The sequence below is a fragment of the Dermacentor variabilis genome, chromosome 9, assembly GCF_050947875.1.
Source record: "Dermacentor variabilis isolate Ectoservices chromosome 9, ASM5094787v1, whole genome shotgun sequence".
NCBI classification, from domain to species: domain Eukaryota; kingdom Metazoa; phylum Arthropoda; class Arachnida; order Ixodida; family Ixodidae; genus Dermacentor; species Dermacentor variabilis.
In genome coordinates this window covers 108,382,263-108,395,631 of record NC_134576.1, presented here as the reverse complement: position 1 = coordinate 108,395,631, position 13,369 = coordinate 108,382,263, and the positions used below count along the sequence as shown (strand labels likewise).

The following is a 13,369-nucleotide window of genomic DNA, read 5'->3' as shown; positions in this document are numbered from 1 at the left end:
CAGCTAATTAAGTAAGAATTATGCTCAATCGCTAATTACAAACAAACATATTTTGCTTCGTCAACTCCTTTTATACTGCGCTCCAGTCATCGTCGCTCCCGTAGAAGCTCAGTTTAACGGCCACCTGCGTCCTATGCACACTGTTGCCACGAGTAGGCGCTGTTTGTTGTGGTTGCGACATCGTCGCCTAGGCAACCTCATAATATATGCACGCATATATGCACACAGACACACACACACACACACACACACACACACACACACACACACACACACACACACACACACACACACACACACACACACACACACACACACACACATACACACACACACACACACACACACACACACACACACACACACACACACACACACACACACACACACACACACGCGCGCGCACGCACGCACGCACGCACGCACGCACGCACGCACACACACACACACACACACACACACACACACACATGCGTCGATTGAGGCAAAACATACCACAGCTTCGCTGTTCGATCGTCCTTCGCGAAGTGAAAGGGCTGATGAGTTTTTTCTCATTTTTTCAGTAATCAATTAATATAATCAGTTACTGTATCGACGGGAGAAGCTGTAAAAGACACTGCAGCACTCAGAACCTGAATTCGGTGGGAACTGCACTCGGACACCAGAGATCGCGCCATGCGTCAGCCTCGCGGAGTTTTCAGACAAACCCCGGAGCTCAGTAGTTATATCCTCGCCTTTACGCTGCACCTGATGCTGGCCGACGAATGGAACCGGCATATCGCAATGTCTCTTTTATCAACGGCCACTTATGACGGCATTGCTAGGACAATTTTTTGTAACTTTTGATTGGCCATACCACCTTCTCCGAGTATCTGCAACAATGAAGCGCCGAGCTTCATAGTGGACCCAGACGCTGAGGAACCGTACACGTTAGCAAGATCCTTATTCGCTAGAACACTGCCTTATGTCCCATCACGCGTATAATGTCTTCACGAAAAGGAAAAGAAGAAAAAAACGAGGGAAGATGAACGTATCAATCCTGAGAAGGAATCGCTAGTGAAGATTAGCATTGTGTGAATATTTGCAGAAGAATATCTGCAGAGGTACTGCAAGTGCCAGGCCAGTTGGCTCCGCATGTGGTGTCTGTTTAGCGTTCATTAATGTTCGGAGAAGTAGCTCCTCAGTTACTCGAGTAACTCCTCAGTTACTGTCCTGGGGCAGTAATTCGTAAACCCACCACTGTGCGGTTACCTCAGTGTGACGTTACCGGTGGTGAGGACAGCGTTTTGGCATTCATCTCTCTTGACAGCTAGCGTTTTGCGACGCTGTCGCCGAGGCGCTACACCTCCGGTAACCAAAGACGGTCGCGGACAATGCACGCGGTTACGAACTGGTCCCCGAGGAAGGGGCGCTCGAAGTACCCGTTGGCTGGCTCTCAGGTACGCGTGTAAGCACGGTGGTAAGTGCAGCGCTACCCACAACACATGATGCAACACAGTGCCACCAATCACCTCTCAAAGCACACAATGTGCTTTCTTGGATCGCAACCAGGATTGGTTCTCTCACAAATAATTTAACGTATCCATGGCAAACAGGAACGTGGTTGGTACCTTCAAAAATCTTTCAACTTACAGTATGCATCGACAGGACAGTTTTGTGGTTCACAATAGAGCAAGATGCTTCAACAGCTCCGCATAAATCATTATACACATTCCGCCTTGCTATCCAGGTGTTGCACCTCAAGTTTTATTTATATAGTAACAAAAGACTTCAAGAACCATAATTTGTAGGGATGTATGGCAAAGTATTTCATTGGTGGCGTACGCCTTTGACTACACCAAACATAGTCACTGTTAGTGTTTGTCTTGAAGGGTTGTAAGTTATTGGTTATAAGTGTGTGTTTGCTTTATACGTTTTTTTTATATGTAATTTCTTGATTCCTTACTTAATTCTTATGCGTATTTTCCCTTATTGGCTTCGCTAACCCCCCCCCCCCCCGCCCCCATATTTTTGAGGCTATCACTTTACTTTATACCTTACTCTACGCATCGTCATATAAGACTCCTCCTCCCCCATACATAGTGGGGGAGAGTGAGCTACGTGTAAATAACGTGTTTCGTAGGAAATCAGTCGCTCCTGGGATGAGGACAGTAATCTGTGTCAAAACATTGGTTCAGCTGCATGCTTTGTTGTACAAGTGGCAAAAGCAAAAAGCATATCACAGCGATGAAAGACTTAAATAATAAGACAGCAAACGCAGGTAAAGAACCTGAACGTTTTTAGTGCCCCGCTACTTCCTCACGTCCGAATTCGCTGTGACGAATTCCGCCGCTTGTCAGCTGTCAAACCGCATTTGACGAAGAGAATCTAAAAAATGGCGAAGCAGCTAGCGAACGGAAAGGTGGGTTGAGACCTCACAGCAAATATCTCGCTTTGCTTTGGTCTCGTCTATTGATTTGCACCATAGTCAAATATGCATCACCAACTGGCGCAAAATTCTGCTATTCTAATGTCAATAGCGTTTTAATCTTTCCGTGCAAGCCAATCTGCGCGTATCCATTTATTCTTCATGTAAATAGTTGTCGGCACGGGCTCAGAAAATGATATATGCAGGAAACCAGTGCCTTTGAGAGAAGTGATTGTACCTGGCTGGGCTAACGTAGTAACGGGCCGTAGGCTTACCTTTCTTTAATTTTTTTCATTTTTCCGGGTTACCCAAGCTTCGCGAGTTCCTTTATTCATCGCGTGAATAAGCAGGGACACGAGCACGAGGAGTGATGTATGCAACGAGCCGGTACTTTCGAGAGAAGTGAATGGACCTGGCAAATTCAACATTGTAATGGCCTATAGGCTTACCTTTTCTAATTTTTTCGTGCAAGCCAATCTGCGCGTGTTTGTTTATCCATCGCGTAGCCACGCATCGTCAGGTGCACGGGAACTGATGTACACAAGCACCGAATCAGCGCTCTCGATATAACTGATTGGACCTGGCAAAGCCGATATTGTAAGGGGCGATAGGCTTACATTATTGAGCGAAGCGTTCAGCCTGTAGTTGGTTGTGATTTTTCCTTGCCACGTGCTCACACAAAAAATTCGGCCTATACCGCAGACAGTGCAAAGAAGCGCGAGGCGCACAGTGTGCGGCTCATCCAAGAGGTAGCACATGATGTCATCAGGCGACACCACCTCTTGACGATGACGTCACTGCGCGACGTCACGTATGGTGTGATGACGTCATCAGGCGAAATCGTCACGTGACGATGCCATTTGTACCTAATGTAACGTTTGACGTGAGGTCATCACGCCACCTATGGTGTGACGACGTCATTTTTTTTATTGCGATGTGACGACGTGCGATGTGCCATAGGTGGTCATCACGCCACCTATGGTGTGACGACGTCATCACGCGACATTTGGCGTGATGACGTAATCATGTTACGTCATCACGTGAAACGTCACCTCACCACCGGATGTTAACGCCCAGTGTTTCACTTCATGGGCCATATGATGCTATCGAATTTATAGATACCCCCATCAGCAGTTGTAGAGGCGGTATTAGACAGCTTGCGAAACATTCACTTTCGCAGGGCCGGGATGGCGACTCAACTTTTTTTGTTGAGCCTTTGTTTTCCCGCTTGGGTTGCCACGCGGCACAACGTCCGTACGGAACCAGAAATATAAGTATGTAGGCCCGCTTCGTAGAAATACTGCAATAGTGACTTAAAAACGTGTTCTCCATAATCCATCTTTCATTCTGTTCAGCTTGAGCTCTGTTCATTTTCACAGCTTTCCGTATAGGTTTCCGTATACCGCCATACCTCTACGCGAAAGAGGACAGTCGTGTGCAGTTTCGCCGACATGTAGAAAATCCCGTCGATGAGACTGGCCGAAGGATCCACGTGGTCGGGCCACGTGATGCCGCCTCGTTTGAGAGCCTCCCTCACCTCGTGGACGTTGCTGCCGTTGATTACGCGCTCGCAAGCCTGCAAATAGGCGGCCGCTTTCTGCAGCGGCGACTGCCCCTCATCCGGGACACTCATATCCCGCAGCTTGGTCGTTACATCCATGAGAGAGTCAAGCCGGATACGTTGCACCATGCTGATGACGTTCTTGAGCCGTCTATTCTGCAAACGTAGGAGATAAGAAAAAACTCAGTGCCCTTCCACTCTGTGAAGAAGGATGACCAGCGGAGCTGTGTATGTGGGCTCCTTATTGGCGAAGTGCACCTCCGCCGCGGCTCGGCCCGGCATTGCACTTTCTTAGGGATCGGCCTACGTATGAGGAGTGCTTAACGCCTTCTTCACCTCCGCCGTTGATCGGGCCGGCATTGCACTATCTTAGGGATCGGTCTACGTAGGAGGAGTGCTTAACGCCTGCTTCACCTCTGCCGCGGCTCGGCTCGGCACTGCACTAATTTCGGGGTCGGCGTACGTATGAGGAGTGCTTTAACCTACCTGCTTTACCTCCACCGTGGGTCGGGCCGGCATTGCACTTTCTTAGGGATCGGCCTACGTATGAGGAGTGCTTAACACCTGCTTCACCTCCGCCGTTGATCGGGCCGGCATTGCACTATCTTAGGGATCGGTCTACGTAGGAGGAGTGCTTAACGCCTGCTTCACCTCTGCCGCGGCTCGGCTCGGCACTGCACTAATTTCGGGGTCGGCGTACGTATGAGGAGTGCTTAAACCTACCTGCTTTACCTCCACCGTGGGTCGGGCCGGCATTGCACTTTCTTAGGGATCGGCCTACGTATGAGGAGTGCTTAACACCTGCTTCACCTCCGCCGTTGATCGGGCCGGCATTGCACTATCTTAGGGATCGGTCTACATAGGAGGAGTGCTTAACGCCTGCTTCACCTCTGCCGTGGCTCGGCTCGGCACTGCACTAATTTCGGGGTCGGCGTACGTATGAGGAGTGCTTAAACCTACCTGCTTTACCTCCACCGTGGGTCGGGCCGGCATTGCACTTTCTTAGGGATCGGCCTACGTATGAGGAGTGCTTAACACCTGCTTCACCTCCGCCGTTGATCGGGCCGGCATTGCACTATCTTAGGGATCGGTCCACGTAGGAGGAGTGCTTAACGCCTCCTTCACCTCTGCCGCGGCTCGGCTCGGCACTGCACTAATTTCGGGGTCGGCGTACGTATGAGGAGTGCTTTAACCTACCTGCTTTACCTCCACCGTGGGTCGGGCCGGCATTGCACTTTCTTAGGGATCGGCCTACGTATGAGGAGTGCTTAACACCTGCTTCACCTCCGCCGTTGATCGGGCCGGCATTGCACTATCTTAGGGATCGGTCTACGTAGGAGGAGTGCTTAACGCCTGCTTCACCTCTGCCGCGGCTCGGCTCGGCACTGCACTAATTTCGGGGTCGGCGTACGTATGAGGAGTGCTTAAACCTACCTGCTTTACCTCCACCGTGGGTCGGGCCGGCATTGCACTTTCTTAGGGATCGGCCTACGTATGAGGAGTGCTTAACACCTGCTTCACCTCCGCCGTTGATCGGGCCGGCATTGCACTATCTTAGGGATCGGTCTACATAGGAGGAGTGCTTAACGCCTGCTTCACCTCTGCCGTGGCTCGGCTCGGCACTGCACTAATTTCGGGGTCGGCGTACGTATGAGGAGTGCTTAAACCTACCTGCTTTACCTCCACCGTGGGTCGGGCCGGCATTGCACTTTCTTAGGGATCGGCCTACGTATGAGGAGTGCTTAACACCTGCTTCACCTCCGCCGTTGATCGGGCCGGCATTGCACTATCTTAGGGATCGGTCCACGTAGGAGGAGTGCTTAACGCCTGCTTCACCTCTGCCGCGGCTCGGCTCGGCACTGCACTAATTTTGGGGTCGGCGTACGTATGAGGAGTGCTTAAACCTACCTGCTTTACCTCCACCGTGGGTCGGGCCGGCATTGCACTTTCTTAGGGATCGGCCTACGTATGAGGAGTGCTTAACACCTTCTTCACCTCCGCCGTTGATCGGGCCGGCATTGCACTATCTTAGGGATCGGTCTACGTAGGAGGAGTGCTTAACGCCTGCTTCACCTCTGCCGCGGCTCGGCTCGGCACTGCACTAGTTTCGGGGTCGGCGCACGTATGAGGAGTGCTTAAACCTACCTGCTTTACCTCCACCGTGGGTCGGGCCGGCATTGCACTTTCTTAGGGATCGGCCTACGTATGAGGAGTGCTTAACACCTTCTTCACCTCCGCCGTTGATCGGGCCGGCATTGCACTATCTGAGGGATCGGTCTACGTAGGAGGAGTGCTTAACGCCTGCTTCACCTCTGCCGCGGCTCGGCTCGGCACTGCACTAGTTTCGGGGTCGGCGCACGTATGAGGAGTGCTTAAACCTACCTGCTTTACCTCCACCGTGGGTCGGGCCGGCATTGCACTTTCTTAGGGATCGGCCTACGTATGAGGAGTGCTTAACACCTGCTTCACCTCCGCCGTTGATCGGGCCGGCATTGCACTATCTAAGTGATTGGTCTACGTAGGAGGAGTGCTTAACGCCTTCTTCACCTCTGCTGCGGCTCGGCTCGGCACTGCACTAGTTTCGGGGTCGGCGTACGTATGAGGAGTGCTTAAACCTACCTGCTTTACCTCCGCCGTAGGTCGGGCCGGCATTGCACTTTCTTAGGGATCGGCCTACGTATGAGGAGTGCTTAACACCTGCTTCACCTCCGCGGCGTGTCGGCCACGTATTGCACTATCTTCGGGGTCGGCGCACGTATGAAGCGCGCTTAACACCTGCTTTACCTCCGCCGCGGGTCGGCCCGGCATTGCCTTAATTTCGGGGTCGGCCTAGGTGTGAGGTGTGCTTAACGCCTGCGTCACATCCACCATGGCTCATCCCAGTATTGCACTATCTTCTGGACCTGCCCACGTATGGAGTTTTGTGCCTACACCCGGACACGATTCCGGGGGAACTAGCCATTAAGAGCTTGGCTGTAAAATTGCTTTAATATAATCAAATAAAAGGCATACGCAGCGAAGGAAATTCTTTGCTTGGGTCGCCCGCCAAAATAAGAAAGAAATGCAAGCCTATGGGCACGTTACTACGTTGGCCCAGCAAGGTACCATCAATTCCCTCGAAGGCACTGGTTTTGGGCATATATCATTTTCTGATCCGCGTGCCGACGCCGTCCTAACCTAAAATACCCTATTACCAATTAATTAATTAATTAATTGATGACTACGAACGCGGGAGCAGTTTTCTATATTGCCCGAAGGGCGAGGCATTGACAGCTGCATACGGAGGTCTAGCGTTGCGCTTGAATTCGTCAGACGCTGTTCTAACTGTACACGGGTGCGACACCTTGGCGCCACGTAGGACGCATGGGTACCACTGCTGGACGGCAGGAACAACGCCCTCACCGCTACCAGGCGTCACAAAACGCGGTCAAGAGAAGGACTGCATTGGCACTGCAGGTGTCGCACATCGGTGGCGCACGAGATGAGACCAACGGAAAACGGTAGGCGTAATTCAGCGCCCAGAGAAAAAGAAATATTAGATAACGTTCGCTTCACGTTTGCCAGAGCATATACGCGAGCCAGCAGCGGAAGGCAGAAAGTTGGCCTTGCTCTGCCGTCGAGGAGACTGATCGTAGCGTTGACGGTACGTTCGATTCGCTTCGTCGTTTTTGCATGCAAACGCACCTTGCGTCTCTGGAGACTAACACACTGCGCGCGACCACCCCATGTACGGTCACCGGACAGCACGACAACGGCGACAGCGCGGAGGAGACGCCGACGGCGTGGATGTACATACATCGAGCGTCCGGGCAATTGCTATCGCAACGAAATCGCGCCCGCTCTGTTCTTTACGTGTGCCCCTACATGTCCGTGCAATTAGCGCGCACTGCTCGTCCCCATGCTTACGAAAGTTTGTTGCTTCGTACATACTGGTGTGGAGAACCTATACCTCGATGCTGCAGATGTGCTTGTAGTAGTTGTCGCACGGCCTGTTCTTCTCGTCGATGGCGTTGCTTAAGAGGGCCGCGTACTTTGCGCAGGCCGCAGTCCGGCATCCCGAACGATGCATGGAACTTCGAGCGTGGTAATGCCAGGCCATCGTCGAGGCGACGCCCAGGAAGACGGCGAGAGCGACCGCGACGGCTGCGCCGATGACGAGCCAGGCACGGAGAGTTCGTTGGCGTTCACGACGATGGGCCTCTTTGACCGGATCGAGGATGCCCAGCGCCGACAGGTCGACCTGCGGCGAGCGCGACGGCCAGTCTGTCGTGAGTCGCCGGGCACGATTTGCGAGCGAGATTTTACACTATCTTCGAAATCATGAGCGTGCCGTCTGCCATCCTCAGAGGCTGTTTTGATGGCCTGGAAACAGAAGGTGAGTCTGCGTTCTCGACTGTCACGGCGTGCGTATATGCACGCACTCTGTGAGGAACCACTGTAGCAGGAACCATTTACAGGTGGTTCCTGGTGCAACTCCCTTCGCGTAACTCGAGCGGTCGCCCCTAGCAGCCAAGACGTAGAAACGTCGCTAGCTGACCTGCGTGTGTAGATAAGGACAGGTGGTTCCTGGTGCAACTCCTTTCACGTAACTCGAGCGGTTGCCCCTAGCAGCCAAGACGTAGAAACGTCGCTAGCTGTCCTGCGTCTGTAGATAAGGTACAGTGTTTTATACTTCTCTGAGCTGCTACGACTACCGCAAATCTTGAGCGAAAAGGCGTGTTCTCGACAGCATTTCACTGCATAATTGGCGCTGCTTTAGAATATCCAAAATAGCCGCGCAGATGGTGTTTAGCTCTTCACTTCAACCAGTAGCGCGATCACCACACGTTAAACCGAGCATATGGTCGCATGTGCATTCCGAGATGGCCGTGACCAAGAAGGAAAAGTGGCGTAATATATATATATATATATATATATATATATATATATATATATATATATATATATATATATATATATATATATATAAGCAAACTGTAGATCCAGAAATCAAGAAGATAGGTAGGTGCTGCGGCCAGACGACACTTTGCATTACCGTTACTGGAGTTATGGCGAATTACGAAGTCGCGCTTCATTTCGACGAGGCCTGGTGGAAGAAGGTCGGGTGAGAGAAAGTTCTTTGTGCACGAGGCCTGCTCGAATATGTCTGGTAGATATTTTTTTTCTTGTAGAAATGTCACAGTCGAGTAAACTTCCATAGTTTGCCTCTACATGTTCTTCTTTCTTTCGTGCCAGGAACTTATTCCACGGAATTTTTCGTGTAATACTTATCAACTTAACGTGCATCAGTGCTCCTCTTTGGCTCCCTCTATACATCTTCGAGCGTTCACTGTAACTGACAGCAGCTTGTGCCACTTCATATTCGATATGTCACGGTCTCTGGCCTGTCGTTCGACCGTTGCTTGCACCTAATTGGTGTAAGTTCTGGTATATAAAAAAAAAGCATGCTCCTTTTCCCGACGTACTGCTCTGTGGCTTGCCTACCCAGCCACGGCTGCTGGATATATATTCAAATAAAAAAGGTGCGGCCTGTGGCGTGCATCGAAAACACCGTTATCCGCCGCAACGCAACAAGCCGGGGTCTGCTGTCTGAGATCAGCATGGAAAGTGCGTCACGCACGCACCTGGAACGCCATCGCCGACGCGTCCCATCCCCGGCAGTTAGCGCCGTTCGGCCCAGCCAAGCGGCCGAGAATGCAACTACGGCAGGCCGCAGCTTTTTTTCGTGATCCAGCGTTGCTTATACTACACTCAGCATTTTGTCACGTTGTCAGCACCGTTGTCAGATGGGAAGAGGACTTGGCACCCGGATGCGCCGAGAGCTCGCGTTTACTCGTCAACCCAAACATCATTCGATACATTGACCCTGGTGCTCCCCCTCAACCCGGGCTGACTGGGCGGAAGGACTTGGTTCAGGCCAACGGTCCTTCCCGGACAAGGTGGCTACTGTGGTGCAGCACAACTGAGGAACTGCACTCAAGACACAAACAGCCATGTCGGTCTTACAGGGCACAAGCCTGGTCTCCCCCCGCATTGCCAAAGGTACGATCTGTCCATGCACAGGGCGAACTGGAAGCTCATTACGGCCGGCGCTTCACAGCCGTCCCGGCTCGTGGAGTGCGGCCCTTTTGTGGCGGTCGTCAGGACTCGGTTCATATCTTTAAGCAGTGTTTGCTTACGACAGCTCTTCTCCAAAGGAGTGCTAGTCTCTTTAAGCTCACAGGCGTTCCTTATGAGACAGCTCGATTTTTGCACCCTTTGCCTAATCAGGCGATCAACCAGTTCGTGCTTGTTCTCGCCGAGTGCTCATACCAAGTTTGGTTGGCACGCTGTGATGCACTTTTCGGGGATCGGGCGCCGGGCCTTCACGAAGTGCTTGCGAAAGCGCGGAAGGAGGTCTGGTTCCATCTCACCCGGGAGCAGCACCGCTTGGGCAAGAAGAAGTTTCTCGAAGTGTGGGCTCGTCCTGCCGTGATTTTTGGTGAGTTAAGTGGAAAGCTATCCATTAAGTTATGATGCATGCTCCTAAGGTCGCTCGACTCGGCCGTGTGAGCCAATCGATATACGGGGTTTTGTTTGGCTCAGTGGATCCCAGAGCCGGAAACGGTGGTGGCGCACCCTCGTGTGGTCGCGCTGCCCCGCAGATGACTTTGGTTGTATCCGCGGTTGTATGCCTTGACCTCTTGTGCGTCAAGGGAGTCCGGGCTTTAATAAGCAAGCAGGTAATAAGCAATGTTAATAAGCGAGAGCGCATTGGCAAAACGAATTTCAAACCCCGCATACACAACCAGGCAAGCCCTCCATGTGGCGCAAGGAAATTACGGAAATAATTGAATTTCTCAGCGGAAAACATGTAGAAAAAGTATAATTTAGACACAACCTAGAGACGCGATAGAGACGGGTTGTAATTTGAATATACGTGAAAACATAATTATGTTACGCGGAAACTCAAACACAAACCCCTCTTAACGCGGAGCGTTTTCCAGCTGCTGTTAGATGTATGTCTTATAATCGCGGACAACTTTTCTTGGCTATGAAACGGAGGCTACGGAAACTAAGCGCACCTCTTTCACTGCTGCTGGAAGTAGTCCCGCAGTTTTGTTGACGTTTTCTTACGTGGGAAATAGAAAACAATATTATTTTTGTTTTGTACTGCACCTAGTTTCAAACGATGCGTAACCTTTACCAGTCAGCTATTGGTATTTTATTGTACATTTAGTTTGGTCTTTCGAGTTTTCGCACACCCGAAGCCATTCCACGTTTTGCACATTCACCAAACGCGAAATGGCACCTGTGTCTTCTGGTGAGTGTTTGTCGCCTTCTGTCCCGTCAATCAACTCCCCTGAGAGGCGTTCACCAATCTCGCCAACAAAAGACCGTTGGAGCACACCAATAAAAAAAAAAATTGGAGGACGCTTAAGCTTCGCCTTCAAGAGTGGAACGCGACAGCGTTCCCGTCGACCCGCCAAGGGGTGTAAGACAACGGGCTACGGCGCAGCGACTACGCGCCCCGCATCGGACGCGGTGAGCGTCGAGCAACGCAGCGTTCGGCGCGACAACGAAATGTGCGCCTGAGCAAGCGACGCACGCCTGAAACAGCTCGTTCCTAAGGCAACACCGCGTTCACTAGAGGCGCTTTTGTACCGCTTTGAAGCATCGAACTCGTGGCTCAGTGGTAACGTCTCCGTCTCACACTCCGGAGACCCTGGTTCGATTCCCACCCAGCCCATCTTGCAAGTTGTTTTTATTCATGAAGTGCCTGCTGGGATTTATCGCTCACGGCCAACGCCGCCGACGCCGATGCCGACGACACCGGCTTTTCTGCGACACGAGCTCCTTAACGCTGTCGCGTTAAAATAGTGTTCGCAGCGTCTGCGCCGAAACCAAGCGAGCCCATCTGGAAGTCGCAAACTTCGACATCTTCGTACAAACGAGTGCGCGAGCGAGCTGACTGCTGGCTGCGCCGGCGCTCTACCAACGCCAGCGTCGGTTGGGCGTCCAAGCCCTAACCGACGCCATACGGCTGCATGGGAGCTCCGACGCCGGCTGCGATGCTCCCTGTTCACAACTTGGTACATATCGGATCTGAATAAACATTGATTCACGCCGAGTTAATTGCACCTGCCCTCACTGAAATGGTTGTGCGAGGTTGGCGAAACCGAAACCTTTGCCGAGTGCGCCCGGACTACACTGCATACGAATACACTCACGTGCAGAAGCTCCGCCCCCGGAGCTTTCGCTTCATAGCCAAGAAAAGTTGCCCTCGAGTATAGTAGTAGCGGCGCGGCCCCTTGGTTTCTTGCACATCATAAAAAAAAAAGAACCATAAAGCTCGCCTTCGTGCACAGCGCTTACCGTCAGTCAGCGTTTTCCGGTGTATATTACGGTTACATAAGCTGCAGTTGCCCGGAAGCGTGAGAAGCACTAGGGGGTCTTTGAACGCTATCGTGTTGCACTCGTAAAGGCGAAGCATCCTCCAAATTTTTCCCCCCACCTTTCGTGACGTCAAGCTCAGCCGGGTGCCCATCGAGCATTGTTTACTCCGCTCGCGTCTATGGTTACGTAAGGGTCTATTACTTGTCTCTCAAGGGTCCCGTGCCGCAATCGTTACATTTTATGACGTCACGGAATGCGAATCGTCTCTGAAGCATCGCTTACCCTACTCAGTCTTTCTTGCCCTCGCTGCGCGTTCTTCGAGCGCTTAGCCTTGGTCTTTTTACCATCCGTGGTAGCGGCGGTGGTGCCGAGGGTGATCGTTGTGAGATGGTCCTTTGTTTTGGCGCGAGCCCCACCCGGCGACGTCAAGCGTTGTCGCGCGGACACGGACGGCCTCCTGAGGGACGGCTTCCTCAGGGACGTAGCGCTCTTCGAAGCCCGAGAACGGGCCGCTGCCCGTGTCTTTTTCTCGGACGACGGCGACTGATGAGGACGCTTGCGGTCGTCCTTGACCTTGACCTTCGGCGCCGACTCTTTCGAGCGTTTCTTGTGGGACTTGCAGAGCTCGTCCGACATGGCGTGTTCTCGGTTCTCGCGCTTCTTCTTCTTCCTCCTCTACGCTTGCCTGCTTGCTGGTTATGCCACGCCGCTCGTCCACCACGCGGAATTGGCCGAGAAGCCGGCGCTCGATAATGAACGATGGTTATATAATAAACTTTACTAAACTGAAATCACGAGCCATTCCACACTGTCAAGGTAGATGCCACACAGCTTCGCCGGTGGCATCTACCTTGACAGGACATACAGGCGACCAAGAAATTGTAACAAAGGTACGAACACATCTATTGCTTTGATCGGTGGTTATCGTGACGAAAGGTACGCACCAACATTCATTTTGACATAGTCTGCGTTCATTCGCGTTATACATTCGTTATACACGCTCGTGTTTTCATTTCGCGATATAT

The 13,369-nt window shown here is 52.0% G+C and overlaps 1 protein-coding gene across 1 annotated transcript in view; it reads right to left on the bottom strand.

Annotated features, from left to right (window-relative positions):
• The window catches only part of LOC142557252 (uncharacterized), a 36,850-nt gene extending 23,780 nt beyond the window's left edge, over positions 1-13,070 (bottom strand). The window contains exons 1-3 of the mRNA XM_075668959.1: positions 12,627-13,070; positions 7,918-8,208; positions 3,819-4,124 (exon numbers count right to left, since the gene is read on the bottom strand). Of these exons, the coding sequence (XP_075525074.1) occupies positions 3,819-4,124; positions 7,918-8,208; positions 12,627-12,980 (951 nt within the window). The 5' untranslated portion in view covers positions 12,981-13,070. The remainder of the gene's footprint in view (positions 1-3,818; positions 4,125-7,917; positions 8,209-12,626) is intronic.
• Between the last annotated feature and the right edge of the window lie 299 nt (positions 13,071-13,369).